At 52.9% G+C, this 20,059-nt stretch overlaps 2 protein-coding genes across 4 annotated transcripts; both read left to right on the top strand.

Annotated features, from left to right (window-relative positions):
- Positions 1-983: 983 nt before the first annotated feature.
- LRRC43 (leucine rich repeat containing 43) lies at positions 984-15,996 on the top strand. 3 transcript variants are annotated; one of them, XM_031442616.2, is made up of 13 exons: positions 984-1,103; positions 2,090-2,350; positions 2,947-3,057; positions 4,252-4,391; positions 5,880-6,118; positions 6,757-6,944; positions 7,488-7,723; positions 10,922-11,063; positions 11,222-11,386; positions 11,476-11,664; positions 12,041-12,068; positions 12,190-12,237; positions 15,842-15,996. In XM_031442616.2, the coding sequence occupies exons 1-13, from the start codon at positions 1,011-1,013 to the stop codon at positions 15,967-15,969; spliced, it is 1,968 nt and encodes a 655-aa protein (XP_031298476.1). In that variant the 5' UTR covers positions 984-1,010; the 3' UTR covers positions 15,970-15,996. The 3 variants fall into 3 exon arrangements, with proteins under 3 accessions (XP_031298476.1, XP_064337324.1, XP_064337325.1); XM_064481254.1 differs by having other exon boundaries at positions 4,252-4,370; XM_064481255.1 differs by lacking the exon at positions 12,041-12,068.
- A 254-nt stretch (positions 15,997-16,250) lies between these two features.
- Positions 16,251-19,973, top strand: B3GNT4 (UDP-GlcNAc:betaGal beta-1,3-N-acetylglucosaminyltransferase 4). Its single transcript, XM_064481256.1, has 2 exons — positions 16,251-16,314; positions 18,750-19,973. Exon 2 carries the CDS (start codon positions 18,758-18,760, stop codon positions 19,829-19,831), a length of 1,074 nt encoding a protein of 357 aa, XP_064337326.1. The 5' UTR covers positions 16,251-16,314; positions 18,750-18,757; the 3' UTR covers positions 19,832-19,973.
- The last annotated feature ends 86 nt before the right edge of the window (positions 19,974-20,059 follow it).

Consider the following 20,059-nt stretch of genomic DNA (forward strand, 5'->3'; position numbering starts at 1 on the left):
CCACAGAGGAAGAAAGCAGATTAGTGGTTACCAGGGCTGGGCAAATGGGGGGGTGGGGTTGACTGCTAATGGGTAAGGTATTTCCTTTTGGGGTAAGGGAAATGTTGAAAGTCAGACTACAGTGGTAGTTGCATTATTAATACAGTGTCCCTGTGACTCTACTGAAAACCATAGAACTGTACACTTTAAGCGGGTTAAACTACATCTCAATCAAGATGTTGCATTTCCAGGGGGAGGCGGGTGTAGCTCACTGGTACAGTATGTGCTTAGCAGGCATGAGGTCCTGGGTTCAATCCCAGTATCTCCACTAAAAAAATAAATAAATAAACCTAATTACTGCCCCGTCCACCAAAAAAAAGTTGCATTTCCAAATTATAGGAACCTGATTAATTTCATAAAGCAGTGCTCAGGAGCCCCTACTGAGTGGCGGGCAGTGGGCTAGACGCTCTGAGGACCGGAGAGGCGAATGAGATTGAATCCGTGTGAAATGGGGCATTGGTATTAAACCAGTTGTCTAAGTGGACAGTGGTTAAAACCCCTGACTCAAGGATTAAAGAGACCCACCGTGGTGGAATCCACTGATTAGAGTGTTAAGATTGATCTTGGCCTCATTCCTCCTTTCCAGTTCTGTCAAAAGGGGTTAAGAATTAACACTTTATTCGGAGGGTGACTGGGAGAAGTAACAACAGAGTAGCATATGGGGAGCGTCCGCGGCCCGCTGAGGGCACCACAGTTATCGCCCCCAGCTGTGGCGGGGAGTGTATGATGATCCCACTTTTACAGCTGCGAGCACAGATGAGGTGGGAAGAGAAAACGCAGCCCGTCTGGGTCTGAGTCGGGGTCTCGGATTCCCGGCCAGGAAAAGTGCGCAGGTTCCGGGAAGTAATGGGTCCCAGGAGCGCCCGCGCCCCCGCGCGCCCCCGCCGGCTCGAGCACGAGCACGCGCCGGGCCCCGGCGAGAGCTTCCGGGTGGTTGCCTAGCAACCGGCTGGCGTGGCGACCCCGCGGGCATGGAGGCGCCCGCCGGAACCGTGAGCGCGGCGGTCCGGGAGCACCTGCGGCAGCTGTGTCTGCGCGAGTTCCCGTGCGGCATCGGCAGCTGGGTGCGGGCGCGGCCGCAGGAGGGGCATGGGAGTCTGGGGGACGGAGGGGACTGACCGGGGACCAGGCCAGGGCCGAGGAGCTGGGAGCGGGGCCGGGGTAGGTCTGGCCCCAGGAGCTGAACGGGCCGCCAGCCCTGCGGGTTGGCTGACCTGGAGAAGCCTAAGAGGTCTGGATCTAGCCGTGTGGGGAGGGTGGGGACGGGGATGGACTGTGGGAACAGGGCCACTGCAGGGGTGGATGGAATAGGCCCCTACGCAGGCGCGTGGGGGCTGACCCAGGTAGGAGGGCAGAGCCCCCTCCTCCACCAGAGTGAGGCCCCATCCTGAGCACACCAGGTTGGTCCGGGACAGGCCCCTGGCTGTCTTAAGGACACCAGGCTCCTTTGGGGATGAAAAGCTCATCCTGCAAACAGTGTCCGCAGTTAGGACCGTGCTGGATGTGGCCAGCTTGATGGGAGGAGGAGCACACATCCAGAACTGGGGGCTGCTCAAGTGTGCGGGGAAATACCTTGCGTCCTGACTGGTTCCTGTGGGCCTGATGGGAAGCTGGGGCCCCACATACCCTTGTAAGCTGGTTCCCATTTTCATAGAAGTGAAAACTGAGTAATCAGGGGACTAATGTGTTTGTTTCATCAACAAACACTTGTTGAGCACCTCCTGTGTGCCTGGCATGGTGCTGAGCTTTATTTAGGGTTTCACAGATGTCTCTCCAGAGGAAAGAGTGGGAGAGAATAAACTCAGGGACTGAATTCTTTCATCTTCCACTTATGTCATCTGAAGGTTCTGAATTTACTTTTTCAGCCTCGCTACCTCTTATCCAAAAACTTTTCCTTGACTAATTGCATCCCGCAGATTGCCTTTTGTGCCTTCTGGCTTCTAAACTATCCCTGATTGTCCTCTTTCACAATCGATCCCGTTTTGAGAGTTTGGAACCCATGAAAGGGCTGCGTCTTACAGAGGGACATTCTCTGTCTCCACGCCTGCAGAATAAGTCTCGCTTTCTTCCTCAAACTTCACGAGCATGGCGGGAGCTGGTCCCCAGAGAGGAGGAGGCGGTGAGCCCTGGGGAGGAGACGGTGGAGGACCTGCTGGGCCTGGTCCGAAGCCCCCACTCACCCTGGGCTCTGCCAGAGGCCTCAAGTGCTGAGGACTGTTTTCTGAGAGAACTGGCCATCCAGAACCCCCTGGTGCTCAAAGACAGCTTCTTCTACACCTACTTCAAGTCGCTGCGGGTGGTGGACAAGCAGGTGAGTGCGGGAACAGACCAGAACACAGAGTTGATGTTAAGGAGGCCACTCCCCTTATGGTACTTGGTGGGAAGACCCCGCTCTGCCCTCCTGCTGATTACTCGAAGGGCCAGACATCCTGCAGGGCAAGCTGGCACAGTCGATCACCCTAGAGAAGAGAGGCTGGGCCAGGCAGGGCCCCTGATGTCCTTGACGCCGAAGGGAACTGCGGATTCACAGAAGCCCCTGAAGCTTCTGGTCTGAACCTGCTGTGTGTAAACTGGAGTGATTCCTTAAGACCTTAGGGTTCACCGTGGCTCTGGGGTAGACAGCAAAGAAGTGGGATTCCTGCCCAGCAAGGGACATGGGACAGGGAGCTGGCAGTTGGACAACGCCTGCAGTCAGAGGAGGAGTGAGGGTTGAAGAGGTGAGGGGCCACTGCGGTGGCGGAGGCACCTGGATGCTGGCCGGAGGATGCAGGGAGGGAGAGGAAAGGGTGGGGCTGAGGGGGGTTGCTCTGAAGACAGATCCCCGTTGCTGTCCTCACGTGGACTCAGTTCCTGCTCCAGGGCTGCCTCGCCCACTAGAGCTCTGAGCTCCCTCTCCTTGCCTTCCAGGTGAGCCTGGTAGACAAAGACCTCCTGAAATTTGTGAAGCTTGAAGAGTTGATTCTGAGTGCTAATCTAATCAAGGAGATTGACCCCACCAACCTGCCCCCGACTCTCAAGGTAAAGGAGCCCAGGTTCCACTGGGGGCTCTGGCCAGTGCTGCCCAGAAGCCCGGCCTCTCCCCTGCCTCTGCCAAAGTTTAGTCCTTGTGTCTGTGTGCTAAGGCCAGCCCCAGGCTTTTGAGGCAGAAGCCAAATTCCTCACAAAGTTAAATAGAATTTCCATATAACCTAGTAATTAATTCCATTCCTAGGTCTATGCCCAGAGGGACTGAAGGCAGGAACTCAAACTGACTCTTGTATTCATAGCAGCCTTATTCACACAGCCAGAAAGTGTAGCTCACCCACGTGTTAGCAACAGACAATCCATCAGCAAAATGTGGTGTATCCGTTCAGTGGAACATTATTGATTCTCAGAAAGGAGCGATGACACATGTACAACATGATCAGACCTTGAAAACACGATGAAAGAGGCTAGACACAGAAGGCCTCGAATTAGATGATTCCACTGACATGAAATACCTGGAAGAGGCAAATCCATAGAGAAAGAAAGCAGATTAGAGGTTACTGGGGGCAGGGGACAGGGACTGGGGAATTGTTGCTCAGTGGGTACAGAGTATCTGTTTGTAGCGATATAGTGTTGGAAATGGACAGTGATGGTAGTTGTCCACCAATGTGAATGGACTTAATGCTGCTGAACTTCGCGGTTAAAATGGAAAATTATGTTATGTATATTTTACCACTATAGAAAGTTTTAAAATGTAGGCCAGGTTTTGTTATGAATCTTCAGATGTCAGAATGGGTCTTGATTTTAAATTAAATGTGAGACTAGTAGATTTGGTGGCAGAAGAGACTCAGAAATCTGGCTCAGTGCCCCACCCAAGAAAGAACCCGGCGAGGCCTTTGAGGAGAGATACAGCAACTCTGTTACCTTTGGGTTTATTCCCCATTCCATCTAGGATCCCTTCCACATCATGGGGTGAGGAGTTGCCTAAATGTTACGTAGCTCCTCTCTCCCAGCCCCACGACATCACCTCCACTCTAGATTTTAAAGTTTCCTCCACAAAAGAAGAGGAAACTTCCTGACACCTGCTGCAGGAGTACTTTCTTCGCAGATTTTTAAAAGGGTGTCCTGATGGACTCAGGGAGACAGGGTGTGAGTGCTTCGTAATTGCCCTCCTGCGTTGCCCAGGGCGGGAGGAGGGAAGTGGATTCTCGGCTGACCCGGCTCACAAGCGCCTTGGCCGTGTTGCAGGTGTTGGAACTTTACGGCAACAAGATGAGCAGCGTGGAGTGTCTGTGCTCTGGCCCCCCCCCGGGGCTGCAGCACTTGGGGCTGGGCCACAACAAGCTTCTGGGCCCGCTGGAGAGTCTGTACGTCACCAGCGACCACTGGTAACCCGGGAGCCCCACGTGGAAGAGGGGGAGGGGTTAAGCACTAGGTTTGGGCCGCTCCACCCTGGTGGCTGGGAAGACATGGCTTTGCTTTTTCCTATAATGACGCCTGGTTGGCTGCTGACACCAGACCTAGGATTTATTTCTCTGACCCAATAAACAAAAAAATCCCACCGAAGCCCAGAGAGGGGACACCGAGAGGGAGTGGGAGTGAGTGGGACCTTCTGCTTTGAGGACATGCTTTAGCTTTGGGGTTTCTGTTGACATTTGGGCTGGATAACTCTGCGCTGTGAGGTCTGTGCCGGGCACTGTGGGAAGCAGCATCTGCGGCCTCTGCCCACCAGATGCCGGCAGCCCCCACCCCGCACCAGCTGTGACAACCAAAAGTTCTCCAGACAGCACTGAATCCCACTTTGGGGGCAGAACAGCCCCCCCTTGAGAACTGCTGCCTGACGGACAACTCTTGGTTTGACCTTGTCTCCTTGGTGGGGGAGCAGTGGGGAACGGAAACCCCGGATCTGGGGAGCCTGAGTGGGTGGGAGACGCCCTGTGAAAGATCATCAGAGGAAGCAGGGCCAGAGGCCTGTGGAAGCTCACTGTGAACATCCCCTGGGGCTTAGGGTCACTGCCGTTCCCTCCTTCACAGCCAGGAAGGACACCAGGCGCAGGTCGCCCCCCTGTCCGTGCTCCCCAGGTAGCCTGGGAAGGTGCTCTGGGAAGCCCCCTCTCCCTGACCCTCATTTCCTTCCTCCTCCTCGTCCTCCTGCTCTCGGCCAAGCTGCCCCCACACAGCCTTGGCCACATCCGATTCCAGGTCCCTTCCTCCCACTGGCCGCAGCGCGGGAAGGAAACCTCCACTTTGGACTTTCTGTGACAGCCGGGTTCACTCATCCCCAGGACAGAGCCCCAAGGGTTCTGAGTTTTGATTTAGAAAACAGGCTTGCCATAACGTAACCTGCTCGTTGCTGAGTGTGGCTTTCATAGAAAAACATACATGGGAAGCCTCTGTCTCTCGCCGTTTTGAAATTAAAAGGAGGGTACGCTTCCTGCCGATCGATTTTGCTGTGTTTCCACCCATTCCCTTGAAGGTGACACTGGGGAGTGTCTGCGTGCTGGTCCCCACGAGATGCTCTTCTTGTGTGTTTCCCGGGACTGTTTTCCCGGGCTGGCCCGCCTCACCTGCAGGGTGAAAGCAGGAAGGGGGAGGTCAAGCCGCCGAACTCAGTCAGCGGGAGACGGTCACCTGCGATCACAAATGGGCACCGATGTGTCCCCCTGTGGGTTTTTTGTTGTTTCCCTCTGTTCTCAGAGCTGCCATCAGTTTGCTTTCTGGTTTGTGCAGTCGGGGGGCTGCCCCTGCCCCACTTCCCGGCCCCCCTTACTGGCCAGGTGGGCAAAGGGGCGGGGCCAGGCACCCCCAGCTTCCTGTGTCCTGGATGGACGAGGCCTCTTCCCCTTGACTCCTGGATGGTCTTGCTCACCTTCTAGGCCCAACCTCGTCTCCCTGGACCTGAGCTTCAACGACCTGACGGACCTGAGGAGCATGGTGGCCAGCCTCAGAACGCTCCCGTGCCTGAGGCTGCTGGTGCTGCAGGGGAACCCTCTGGCCCTGGTGCCCTACTACCGGGGCTTCACCATCGACAGCCTGTCCCGGCTCTGCGTGCTGGACGACATCACAGTGACATCCAGTGAGAAGCATCAGTTCCGGGGGCTGAGGCACAGTGGGGGTAAGGGGCTGATGGGCAGGGCGAGGGGACGGGGGAGCCGCTTGCCTGTCCACCACCCTGCTGGGTGCACATGTCCATCTGTCACCCAACTCTCCGGCTGACCCAGACCCTGGTCACGTGTAGCTCACCTTCTTGGTCAGAGTTCTCTCCCAGATTTTGACCTTTGTGATTGAGATTTGGGGACAGAAGTGGTAGGGAGGCTGGGACCACCACGGTCCCCTCCCTTCCTAGGCAAAAGGGAAACATTCAATCAGTTTCTTCACTTCCATGGTGGCTTGAGATCACCCCCTTGTGGCTCCCACCACAAGCTGCATCAGAGCCTCCTCAAGGTCAGGGCGAGAAAACTGACAGTGATAGCTGCTGCGTGCCAGGCGACATGGTCCCATCTGTAACCATCCTGCACTCCCATCACACAGATCTGGAAAACAAGGCTTGAGAGGAGGGGTGTCTTATGCAAAGGAGACTTACCCCCAAATCATTGTTTGAACTTGGCAGAGCTGGGATTTGAACTCAAGTCTGTGGGAAGAAAGAATGCAGGAGCCATGCTCACCTGCTCCCCCCGCCACCCCCATCCCCATCCGTCTGTCTGTCCACTTCACCCCTGGGGCTCCCCTCACCCCAGCCCCTCGCCCTTGCAGATCTCCTCACCCAGGAAGCACAGTTGGTGGTGACTATTGGAAATGTCCGAGGGGTTCTGGACACCTCGGTCTTGGACCCAGAACCAGGGCCCCAGGGCCCTTTCATCACTTACAGCTATTACGTAACCTACGATTTTGTGGAAGATGAAGAAGCCGAGGGAAATGGATACGGCGGCGTGCTGGCTGAGGTGCGTGCCCTCGGGCTGTCCTGGGAACGTGTGGGGCTCTGCTCTCAAGTCCATGGGGTCTACCGGCAGGCAGAACGGCTTTGAGGGCCCAGGGAAACTCTTAATGTGGATCTTCCCAATTCATACCCTGCTCCAAGCAGGAGACTGGCTTCGGCTCAGCCCCTTTCTTGCAGCTGGAGTAACTCTGGAGCAGCCCAGAATTTCCCAACTAGGCTGATGGCTTCCCAGCCCCGTTTCCAACTTCCCCTACACGTCCCATCTCCCTTCCCGTGAAGAGAAAACCCAATGATGTCATCAGACTAGGAGAAAAGTGAGGGTACCGTGTCTCATGCGGAAGTTACTGTTTTTGCTCTTAACACAGGACTTTCAGAAGAAATAAGTCTTTCGTTTTTTTTTCTAACTTCCTGCCTCCCAAGCCCCTGTGTCTGCCGTGCGTCACACCCACCAAAACCCAGGCACCCGTTCACCCACCTTCGCGTCATCATGTCAGATGAGCGCCCGAGGACGGCAGCCCTGGGTGTGTTTTCGTGTTTTCTCTGGCAGATTGTCAAGCCCTCTCCCAGCACAGAGCAGCTGGGCGAGGATGTTCCTGAAGAGGTCGTAGAAGAGGCTGAAGACTCCGTAGAGTCCGGGCCAGTCTCCCAGTCGCAGTCGGGTGAGATGGAGGAGTCTCTGGTCTCTGGTGGGTCGGCACCCTTGCTGCGGACGTCTGTGGACTCTGCTGAAGAGCTGGCCAAGCTCCGGCCGCATCTGGATCCCCGGCTCTGCCCATCCCCGGGGTAAGGATGCACCCTGGTGGGGAGCAGGGCTGGGGGTCACCAGCTGGCCTGAGTTCAGACTGCACCTGCCTCCCCTTTCTCGTTTGGATCCTGAGTGTCCCCTGCAGCCCACTCCTGATCTGTGGGGTGAGACGGTTTAAATTTTTAATTCATCTAGGATTTATCTAACACGTGGTACAGATCTTCCAACCTGAGTAGCAGGTTCTTTCCTGCCCTAGTAAGTCCAGTCTCGTCCATTCCACAGGCTTCGTGTGTATGAGACATATGAATAGGTTCATATTTCTCATGTATGAATAGATAGATGTTTTGCCTTATTGATCATGCTTTTTGATGATGATGAATTTTACAAGAACTGAAGAGTCAGTTCTCACTTAGTATTGAAGCTCTGTTAACTGATTTTGTACTAATTTCAAAACATCGAGCCTGGTTTGGCTTTATTGGTTGATTGATTGCAAAATTCCTGTTAATCCGCTTTTTGCCGTTACTTGGTTCTTCTGATGACCAGAGGGCAGAAAGCACAATTTGCAGCTGAGGTCTAGTGGGCTGAGCTTTCCCTTCGCACAGAATTACTTCGCTGCTGATGCCCTCAAGGAATGTGAGAAGCCAGCTGCTGTCAAAGTGTGTTGAAAGAACTATTTTTGTTTAAATTATTTAAAACCTCAACAGAGCGTGAGTGATACAGGCTTGTCGAGACTGCGGGGGCAGCGGAAATCGCTCAGGCCCTGGTACTGGTGCTCCCACCGGTGCCGGAGCAGCTGGCCCGCCGCAGGGAGGGCGGTGATGGAGGCAGCCCTTCCGCGCCGGCGCGTGGAGTTAATCACAGCCGCCGCTGCCACCACTGCTGCTGCTGTTGTCATTTTGGAAAGATGCACAAAAACATTAAGAGCCACAAAGAATTCTACCACATTAGCCCCAGTCGCCTAATGGATAAGGCACTGGCCTCCAAAAGCCAGGGATTGTGGGTTCGGGTCCCACCTGGGGTACCAAAAAAAAAAAATGAATTCTACCACTTTAAAGATCGTGTTAATTATAAAACAAAAGCTTCCTCACCTCCATCCAAGTCATCCCACACAATTAACTACTCTTAACAGGCATGATTCTGGGTGTGAGGCTCGCAGAGAGCCAGCAAGATACTTCATCTCGGTGTGTTCCGTGGGGCCCTCACCCAAGTCGGGAGGGACCCGCACCGACGGCGGGCAGTGGACGCTCAGCGTGAGGAGCGCTGCCCTCTGGCAGGTACAGGGGGGCGTCCGCGCTCCTGTGACGGGCACGTAGATTTAGGAGAAAACGGCCGAAGGAAGATGGAATATGGAAGAAGGTGGAGATTGGAAAGACATAGAGCTGGAAAGGTGGACAGACAGAGAGAAAGCCTGCTTCCTCCTGATGGGAAACTGTTAAAAGTTTTCAGCAGAGGAGTCCCAAGTCAGACGTGCATTCTAGGAAGATGACCGTAGCGGAGATGCTGGCCTGCAAACAGACCGTGTCAGCAGCTCCTTTCTTTCATCTAGTAGATTTTTGAATGCCATCCTTGGCGTGTTTGTGTACACAATTTTATCATTGGGTTTTTTTTTTTTTTGCATACATTTTAAATTTCAGGAGGTTATGACATTTCTTTAATCTGGGAAGTACGTATTCACACTCTGTCTCAGATTCTTTCTGTCCGCATCCCTGATTTTTAACATCACATGTACTTCCTCTAGTTTTATGTTGCCCTCTTAACGTGCGTTTTGCACAGCTGATCTGCAAGCCCTGGACTGGCGTCGTTATTTTGTTGAATGCAGCCTCTATTATACTTTGATCCGTAACTTTATCTTTGATTGCACTCTACTTGGAGGAAAAGATTTTCTCCCGCCTCGGTGCTGGAGTAAGTCTTGTATTCTCTTCTAGGTTTTAAAATTCATGTTTAACTCAGATTTACCTTAAATTTGTGACAGTATGTTGTTATTGCTACTCCAGGCTGTGACCGAGTTGTTAAAACAACACGCGTCACACTGCTTCCTCGTGGTTATCACGCACATTGTAATTCCAACCTAACTCCTGCGGATTCTGAATTCTAGTCTGGGGGACTCGTTGTTCCCGCTTTAGACCCAATATATTACTATTTTGGGAATTTTTACTCTCCAGTATACTTTAGAAATCCAGTGGCACAGATAACTGATTTATTCATGAATCCACTCATTCATCAAGTGCTTGTCTTGATTTGCCAGGAGCTAGATTAGGCACGAGGCATTTGAAAATGAGTAATGCGGCATCATATTCCTGGAGTTCACAGTTTTCGGCATCTTTTTTTTTTTACTGTGGTAAAAGACACATAACTTAAAATTTACCATTTTAACCATTTTTTCAGTGGACAGTTCAGTGTCATTAAAGGCATTCACATTGTTGTGCACCCATCACCGCCATCCAGCTCTAGAACTTTTTCACCTTCCCAAACGGAAACTGTGTTTCTGTGAAACAAAACTCCCCATTTCCTCCTCCCTCAGCCCCCGGGAACCTCTATTCTACTTTCCTTCTTTATGAATCTGATTATTCCAGGTACCTCATGTAAGTGGAATTCGACAATATTTATCGTTTTGTGTCTGGTTTATTGCATAATGTCTACAAAGTTTGTCCATGTTGTATCAAGTCAGAATTTCAGTCCCTTTAGTTAAGGCTGAGTCACAGTCCATTGTACGGCTGTCCCATCTTTTCTTTATCCGTCACTCGGGTGGTCCCTGCCTTTTGGCTGTTATGAAGGATGCTGTTGTGAACGCCAGTGTACAGACATCTGCTTGAGTCCCTGTGGTCCTAAGTCTGCTTAGAATTAGAAATTAGCAGAATGAATTTCCACCTCAGTTTGCCAAGCCTTGTGACATTCCCAGGAGAATTTTGCTTGGCACTTTGTGATGACTCAGGAAATTCATCATGAATCTACTTTTTTTTTACAACTACTTTGCTGAACTTAAAAAAAAAACTTTTGATTCATGTTTGGTTGTTTTCCATGTTGTTCGGTGCACAGTCAGGCCCCTGAAGCATGTCTCCACTCGGCATTTATCATTTTGTTTTCTCCTCTGTGCCCGTATGGGTCCTAGCCCTCTGGCCCCAGCCTCCCTGGGGGGCTGGCCCCGCAGTCCCACGCTGTGCCCGCACAGCCTTGTCCCTGGTCCCCGGTACAGCCCCCGGGTGACGGCCCCCGTGTCTTCATCTTCCCTCCCCCAGGACAGTCCTGTTCAGCACAGTTCGCAAGCCCTGGGCCGACGTCATCCCCTGCAACTACGAAATGCAGCACACGCTGAGCGACCTGGTGCCGCTCAAGGCCTTCCTCATGTCAGGAACCACTGTCACCATCGTGGAGGAGAAGGTGGGCGCGCGGCTGGAATTCGCCAGGGGCCTCACACTGCCCTCTTCTGCTCTGTTCTTTTCTGTCCGGGTGTGTGAAGCCCCGCTCCCTTGTTGGTGGAGTCTCAGCGCCTTTCCAGAAAGATGCCGTCTAGCCCCGACCTGGCCTCCGTCCCCTAGATTCTCTCCTGGCCTGTGGTGCCGCCTTCCCCCGACAGCCCCCTGCCTGCCAAGAAAGGAAAAGGGGAGAAGGACAAGAAAGGGAAGAAGGAGAAAGAGGAGAAAGACAAGAAGGGAAAAGATGGGAAAGACAAGGCAGGCAAAGGGGAGAAGGACGCAGCCAAGGTACCTCCGGGCGGGGGCGGCCGGGGAGGAGGGAGGGCGCCCCCACAGCCCCTGCCCGCCCCGTCCACCTGCCCGGCCTCTCCCCGCAGGAGCAGAAGGAGGGCAAGAAGAAGAAGGAGCTTCTGAAGGATCTGCGTCAGGACCCGCCCATCCTGCGCGTGCTGGGCAGCGGCCGGGTTGCCCTGGAGCCCCTGCTTGCAGGGGAGCCATTCGTGTCCACCGTGTGCGACTTTGGGGTGATCCGCACCTTGGAGACTGACAAGCTGACGTTTTTCAGGGTACAGCAGGGCCCCTGCACAAGGAAGCGCTTGGGCAGGGAAGGGCAGTGGCCAGGCCACGGAGGGAGGGGAAGTGGGCTAAGGGTGGGGGCCCAGAACCACGGGAAGAGGGGCAGTAGAAGGGAGGGGCAGCAGGAGGAAGGGCCATCATGAGGCAAGGGTCACCTGCACGTGGGCAGCCTTCTCAGGTGCGGGGGGCCAGGCAAGCGGGCAGGTGGGGCAGCTCCTTGCAGGAGACCCCGCCTTGCCTTCCTGGTCCAAGAGAGGCCCTGGCCGGGGTGAGAATGCCCACGGGAGGGCACTGGAATCTGCACCCACTCCTTCCCCAGCACCCCCTACTCCAGTGAGGAGTCTATTGTGTGGTTCTTTTTCTTAGGATTCAAAGAATAAGAAAGCGACAAAGGGTAAGGACTGATGATGGCGACAGGGCAGGGAGTGCTTCCCAAGCACCAGTCCTCGCCCCTCCGGGTTGCTATGAAATGGCTCAGCCTGGGTGGCTTAGAAACAACAGACGTTTGTTTCTAGATGCTATGGAGGCTAAGAAGTCCAAGACGAAGTTGCCAGCAGCCATTGGTAAGAGTCCTGTCCCTGGCTCACAGCTGGTGCCAGCTCCCTGGTCCTCACATGGTGGAAGGGGAGGGTGGTCTCCCTCTGTGCTCAGGACACAGTCCCCTTCCAAAGGCCCCCACCTCCCTAATATCATCACCTTTGGGGGCTGGGATTTCAACATATGAATTTGGAGGGAGGGACACAAATATAGCAGAACCTGCTGAGGGGTCAGCCCAACTGGGGACAAGGGGATAGAAGGATGGAGAATCGTATCTTCCAGCCAGTGGGAAGGCCATGCCCACCCTGGGGACCAAACCCTGTGTCTTCCCTGCCACCCTGAGGTGCAGCGGCCTGCTGCGGTTATGACACGGGCAGGAGAGGCACTCTGGGCAGAGGCCAGGATAAAATGGGTGGGGAGGCTCAGTGCTGGGAGCGGCCCGGTGTCCTTCTGGCTCAGCTGTGGTCCTGCTCCAGCTTGGGGTCATTAGCCCATATTTGCTGTATGAGGAGCCTGGGCTTGTGGTCCGGGCAGTGGCAGCCATCGAAATCGGTAAGTTTTAGATTTCAGTTTTAGAAAGAACTGTCTGGCTTGGAGGGAGAGAGGAGGGAATCCGGCTGGGAGACTACTACAGAACTGTAAGTGAGGATCTGAGCAGCATTATTCACAATAGCCAAAAAGTGGAGATGGTAATTGTGGGCAAATACGGACTCGTTATTTAAATATCTTTACATGACAGTTGATTATTTAATGCAAAAAGTAAGTGTACTGTGGTGCCCATATGTAGAAGTGAAATGGACGCTAACAATAGCAGAGAAGCTAAGGGTGGGAGCAAGGAGAGAACGTGTGTGTCTGTAAGGTTCTTCCGGTCACTGTACGTGGAGCGGTGTAATAACCCCTGACGCGAGACTATGATAAGTTAAAGATATTTATTTTAAGCTCTAAACAATGAGTTTAGATAAAAAATAAACAAAAGTTTATTTTAAACTCTAAAATGACACAACAAAGATTTGTAGCTTACTAGCCAACAGAGGAAAGAAGACAGAGATCATAAAAATATTCAGTTCATCTAAATGTGGAAACAAAAAGAAACAATATACGGGATAAATAGAAAACAAATAACAAGGTGGTAGTCTTAAACCCAATTACTTCAGTAGTCACACTGAATATAAGGGGCCTAAATACCCAATTAAAAAGCAGAGATGATATAATTAGATAAGAAGGACAACTATATGCTACCTACCAGAAACCCACTTTAAATAGGAAGATACAAAAATGTTAAAAGGGTGGAAAAAGCTATTCATGTTACCGCTAATCAAAAGAAAATGGGAGCACTGTATTAATATTGGGCAGCGTAGACTCCAGAGCAAAGACTGTTACCAGGGATAAGGAGTGTCATTTCATAATAATAAAGGAGTCAGTTCATCAGGAGGATGTAACAGTCCTGAACATGTATGCACCTAATAACTGAGCTTCAAAATACATAAAACAAAAACTGATAGAAGTACAAGAAAAGGTAAACAAATCCAAAATTATATTCAGAGATTTCAGTACACCTCTCTAAGTAATTGTTGATAGAACAAGTAGACGGAAAACCAGTAAGGATATAGAAGATTTGAATCATACTGCCAATCACCTTGAGCTAACTGACGCCTGTAGAGTAAGCCATCCAGTAACACACACCACACACACACACACATGCACACACACACACACTCTTTGCACACAGAACTGAGATAATTCTATAACCTGGGCCATAAAACAAGTTTCAATAGTTTAAAAGAATTCAAGTCACATAGTATCCTCTATGACCACAGTGGAATTAAATTAGAAATCAGTAACAAAGATATTTGCAAAATCCCCAAAGTTTTAGAAACTACATAGCACACTTCTAAATAACCCATGGGTCAAAGAAGAAATCAAAAGGGAAATTAGATAGCATTTTGAACTGAAGGAAAATAAAAATACAAAATACCCAAATGAGTTGGATGTAACTAAAGCAGTTATTTAGAGAGAAGTGAATAGCCCTACTACCTGTATCAGAAAAGCGTCTAAAACTAACAAGTGAGTTTAACAGGGTGGCAGAATACAGGATCAGTACTCAAAAGTGATTGCCATATACTAGCAATGAACAATGAAATACTGAAATTTTAAAACAATACTATTTACAGTAGCACTGAAAAAATATAAAACAGGGATAAACCTGACCAAGGATGTAGACATTCTGTATACTGAAAACCATAAAATGCTGCTGAGAAAAATCAAAGACCTAAATAGGTGGGGGGTTATACTATGTACGTAAGACCAGGAGATTCAATGTTGTTAAACTGTTGGTTTTCCTCAGATTGATCTACATGTTTAATATAATCTCAGTCATAACCCTGGAGAGTTTTTTTGGGGGGGGGCGGGGGGTAGAAATCAGCAAGCTGATTCTAAAGTTCATATAGAAATTCAAAGAACCTAGAATAGCCAAAACAACTTTGAAAAAGAACAAAGGACTTACACTACTGGACTTCAAGACCTGTACAAATATGGTCAAGAGATTTGTGATTGAGCCATGGGGGTAAAATGGGCTTTAAAAAGAAAAACTTTTTTTTCCATATTTTCACAAACCGCTTTAATATCTGGCTTAATTGAGGACAGCTGTGTTTGCATAGCTGCTTCTGCAGTCAGTCTCTGCTGCTTCTGCAGTCAGTCTCTGTGATGTGTCAGTGTGGTTGAAGTGTATGAAGACTGTCCAACCTCAAGGACGTATACTGGAAAAGAGAAATATTTCAATAGGCTTTTAAGTAATTGTGGCTATTCTTCTTTGACATTACATCAAATTTGACAACTAGTAGTTTTTTTTTTTACAGGTTGTTACAATGTGAAAACAATCTATATGGATGAATTTTCTCATAATCAGTTATGTTAAAATCTCTTGGTCTACATCGCTTTTTTTCTCACTTTGCATTTTGAATGGCTGTCACATCCGCGGACAAATGGTAACTTACATCTGGCAGTTGTGTATTTGTAAAAATAACAACTGCTATTTGTAAAGTAAGTTATTTGCTCACTGAGTTATGCAGATCTTCCAACTGCTGACACATTTCTTTATCCATTATCCAAAAATCGCATTCTTTATCACTACCCACAGCGTAAGAAAAGGCTTAGAGTATTGGAAAACTGTTAAGTTCATGGAGGCAGATACAGTGTTCCAAAATTCTAATTTCTACTTGAAAGCTCGAATGTTATAAATGTATTTGTCAAAATGCTTTCAGTTGTTTTCCCTGAAGTGGCAGGATTGCTTTATTCGTTTTTCAGAAAATGCCTGCCCAGTGCTCACGTCGGGATAAACAAGTTTGTCAGGTGAAAAAGGTGTTCCAGGAAAAAGGCGCTAGTTCGTCTTGTAACTCAAAACAGCTGAGACTGGTTAAATGACCTAATTAGATGTGGTTTAGGTTTATTCCTTATTACGGTTTAGACCGGAGGGCGGAATGCGGTTGTGACACTGTGGTCGCCTTGGGGCGGAGGCCAGGTTTGCGTTTCGGGGACGTGCGACGAGCGGGTCGGGGGCGGCCGGGCAAGCCAGACCTTTCGCGCTGCCGCTCATCGCTCCGCATTCACATACTCTTGTTTTTATCTCCTCAGAAAAGGGAAAATCTTTGGTTTCAGTGTACGAAAGCAACTACCACCCAGACCCCCTGACGGTGGAGGTCCAGATCCAGCTGACCCAGTGCCGCTCGGCGGAGGAGGCGCTCCGGGCGCTGGTCCTGTAGGGCGCGGGATTAAAGGCTGTTCTGAGACCCCGGCTCCGCGTCTGTCCCGCCGCGCGTCCCGGGAGCGGGGCTCAGGGCGCGGGATGCTGGCGGGCGGCTCGGGGACCTGGCCGGGGAGAACTGGGACGGGGTCGGAGGGGAGGGGACCCGGGGCCCGCCCCCCAGAAGCCCCGCCCCAAGCCGCCTCCGCGGCCGGGCAGGTGGGCCGCCCGGGGGCGTGGCCGGCGCGACGGGGCCCCGCCTCCCGCACGAGCCGTGCCGGGCAAGGTGCGCTCAGCGGGCGGTCCGGGAGCGGGCTCCACTGCGCGAGCTTCTCGCCTGTGCCCGCTCGGCGTCGCGGCTCAGGTACGTCTGCGAGTGGCGGGTGGCGCCGGGCCGCTGCTGGGAGGGGCTGGCCCGCTGTGAGCCGAGGGGCGCCGACCCCCCGCCCGGGAAGCGCAGGTTTGGCCGCGGCGGGGCGGTGGCCGCACTGCCCGGCGGGAGGGCGGCTTTTCTCCCCCAGTGGACCAGGCGGCCTCCTGCTGCCTCTCGGCTTCTGTTCGCCCTCTGGGGCGACAGTGGCCGGAGCCGGGCGTTGTGGACGGGGAGAGCCTGAGCGGCTTGCCCGGGACGCCGCGGCGGGCAGCCCTGCTCGCTGTGCTTAGGCCGGGAGCGGTGTCGACCGCGGGGCTCTGGTCCTTGCTCTGGGCACCCCGGGGCCTTTGCGCCCCCACAACAGCACTTTATAGAGACTGTAGCTTGGAGAGAATGAACCAGCCCTTGACTCTTTCCCTCACTGTAGCATGTTGGGTCACAGAGACCTTTTAGGACCCGGGGCAGCTATCACCCCAGAAACAATTTCAGAACCTTAGGACTCAGCGCCCAATTGGAGGGGGCCGTGCACTCGCTGAAGCCCATGCTGGTTAAGGACCAGGCTTGGGCTCACGGTATGGAGAGAGGCATACGCTCAGCAGGAACTGAATTCGATTCCTAGTAGGTGTGTGGAAGTGGGGAGCAGAGGAATGGTCCCCGTCACTGCGGTGGAGAGTTGCAGTTGAGTTCCCGCAGCAGAGGTCCGAGGGTGGGGGTGGGAGGGTGTTGGGTGCCTGCATCGGGGGCGCCTTAGGCAAAGGGGAAATCTTGTCCACAGCGCATCTCAGCCTGGGCCTCTGAAATGCACAAGTCAAAACCAAACGGCTGGCTTTGCGCACTTCTCAGTAAATGGCATTATCAACCCCCTTCCCCCAGCGGCCCTCACCCACAGCCGGCGTATCTTCCACACCTGAAATCCACTTTCCACTCCTGAAATTCACCTGGCTCTTACTCGCTCCACAGCCACCACCCTAGTCCCAGCTGCGCCTGGGTTCTGATTAATGCAACAGTTTGCTAGCTGGTCTCCTGTCTCCGTTCTTGCCCTTCCACAATCCATTATCTAAGCGGCAGCAGTAGTGACCTTTCAAACAATGTGAATTCTTTACTGCCTCTGCTAAGTCCTCCAAGGGATCTCCATGGTGCTTACAATATATATAACCCCAAGTGCTTTCCCAATCCCCTCACCACTGCCTTTGCCTCCCTCCTTGTGCTCTTGTTCCGCTTCACCACCTACCACTTTCCTCCTTGCTCTTTACCCTCAGGCCACGCCACCCACCTGTCCCGCTTCAGGAGCTCCGCTCGTAACTGCTCCCTCTGCCCGGCACACACTCCAGCAGTCTTCATGTGGTTTGGTCCCTTACTTCATTCACTTCTTGCTCAGATGTCCTTTTTCAAGGAGGGCTTTCTAAACTCCTGTAGGTTAAAATAACCTTCCCAGTCGCTGTATTTCATCACACTGCTTTAATTTCTTCTCAGCACTATCTGAAGTTTGTACTTTTTTTGGTCTCTGTGAGGGCTGTGACCCTGCCTGTCTTGGCATCCCTAGCCTCTAGAAGAGATTCTTTTGCGGCAGTGGTGGCGGCGACGACCAGGATGAGGTTAACGTGGGTAGACTGGATGAAGTGACGGCTGGCTGGACCGGGGCATGGCAGGGGAGGTGACCAGGAGGGGGATGGAGGCCTGGCTTTGCTACTGTGGACCTTGGGCAGGTTACTGTGCTAAGTTACCATTTCTCAGCCTTCTCTCTGGGTGGCTGGGAGACTTGCTGAGAGAAAACCAGAACTCGGTGGTGGGGACAAGTGAGGCGTGGCCCCCGGAAGCCATCCTGGTACAGGTCTCCAGCTTGCTTTCCTGCTCTTCCTGTGTGTTTTTCCCCTAAAGTCCCATTTAAATGACTCCCCAGGAAACTCAGGCTACTTCAGGCAGATGTTCTGTGGTGGCCACAAACCCCTGCTGCTGCCCTGCAGTGGCTTCCTTTCCCTGGAGGAGCAAACTCCTAAAGGGCAGTGCCTCGGGCTGTCACCTGAGACAGGAAACTCAGGGTCTGCCACCAACAGACCAGACTCCACTTTGGTTTTTTTTGGAAATAAGCTGTGCCCTTTTCACTAAAGCTCATTAAGTACTTGAGTTTCCTGGGACATGCTGACAACACTCGTGGTGCCTCAGTTTTAAAGTGGCTGCAAGTCCTTTTGGAGAAAAAGTTGACCCCACAGCCGCCAATGACAGAAGGAAAGTGGGGGCTGGCAGAGCAGGTGTGCGGGGTCTGTCCCCTGGGAGAGGGACTCTGGAAAGAGTCAGCAGAAACACTGATAAGAATCAAAGGACGTCCCAGGGACTAAGCCGCTGAGCCGTGGGTAACCGCTGCTCCTGGAACTGGGAGGGGGAGGCCGGGGAAGGGCCCAGGCCGCTCACCCGCGCTTTCCTCGCAGGACCCGCCATGCTCCGCAGGCTGGGCTGGCTGGTCCTGTACAGCCTCGCGGTGCTGCTGCTCAGCTGCCTGTTCTTCCTGAAGAAGGGGGCCCAGCCAGCCGGGGACCCCGGGGCCCACCGGCCCTTCTGCGCTCCCGCAGGGCCCCGCCGCAGCCAGTGTCCACCCAACCACACGGTGGCTAATGCTTCCCTGTTCCTGCCTCACCGCCACCGCCTCTTCTTGACGTACCGCCACTGCCGCAACTTCTCCATCTTGCTGGAGCCTTCGGGCTGTGCAGAGGACACCTTTCTGCTCCTGGCCATCAAGTCGCAGCCTAGCCACGTGGAGCGGCGTGCAGCCATCCGCAGCACCTGGGGCGGGGCAGGAAGCTGGGCTAAGGGCCAGCAGCTGAAGCTGGTGTTCCTCCTGGGGGTGGCGGGACCTGCGCCCCCAGCCCAGCTGCTGGCCTATGAGAGTCGGGAGTTTGACGATATCCTACAGTGGGACTTTGCTGAGGACTTCTTCAACCTGACACTCAAGGAGCTGCACCTGCAGCGCTGGGTGGCGGCTGCCTGTCCCCAGGCCCGCTTCATGCTAAAGGGAGATGATGATGTCTTTGTGCATGTCCCCAATGTGCTGGAGTTCCTGGATGGGTGGGACCCGGCCCAGGATCTCCTGGTGGGAGATGTCATCCGCCAGGCCCTGCCCAACAGGAACACCAAAGTCAAATATTTCATCCCACCTTCCATGTATAGGGCCCGCCGCTACCCGCCCTATGCTGGGGGTGGAGGGTATGTCATGTCCAGAGCCACCGTGCAGCACCTCCAAGCGGCCGTGGAAGAGGCCGAACTCTTCCCCATTGATGACATCTTTGTAGGTATGTGCCTGAGAAAGCTGGGGGTGAGCCCCATGCACCACGCAGGCTTCAAAATGTTTGGAATCCGGCGGCCCCTGGACCCTCTGGACCCCTGCCTGTACAGAGGGCTCCTCCTGGTGCACCGCCTCAGCCCCCTGGAGATGTGGACCATGTGGGCGCTGGTGACAGATGAGGGGCTCAAGTGTGCACCTGCCCCCTTGCCCCAGCTTCGAGGGGTGGGTTGAGCGAGGGGACTTTAATTTTCCAATCATGATGAGAAACTGAGAACCTTGAAACTTGGCCCTCAATGGTCTACAGGAAATGCTGACTTCATTTTTGTAACCCCCAGCAAACCCTGCTAACTTTGATTAAAACATTGAAACTGGCTAGCTAGTACCAGCATGTGTTGAATGGGCAAAAATGCAGCGAATGCAGAGCTCTGTGGGGGCCTCCTGGAGCCCCAGGGGCCCCTC

Source organism: Camelus dromedarius, chromosome 31 (genome assembly GCF_036321535.1).
Source record: "Camelus dromedarius isolate mCamDro1 chromosome 31, mCamDro1.pat, whole genome shotgun sequence".
Classification (NCBI taxonomy): domain Eukaryota; kingdom Metazoa; phylum Chordata; class Mammalia; order Artiodactyla; family Camelidae; genus Camelus; species Camelus dromedarius.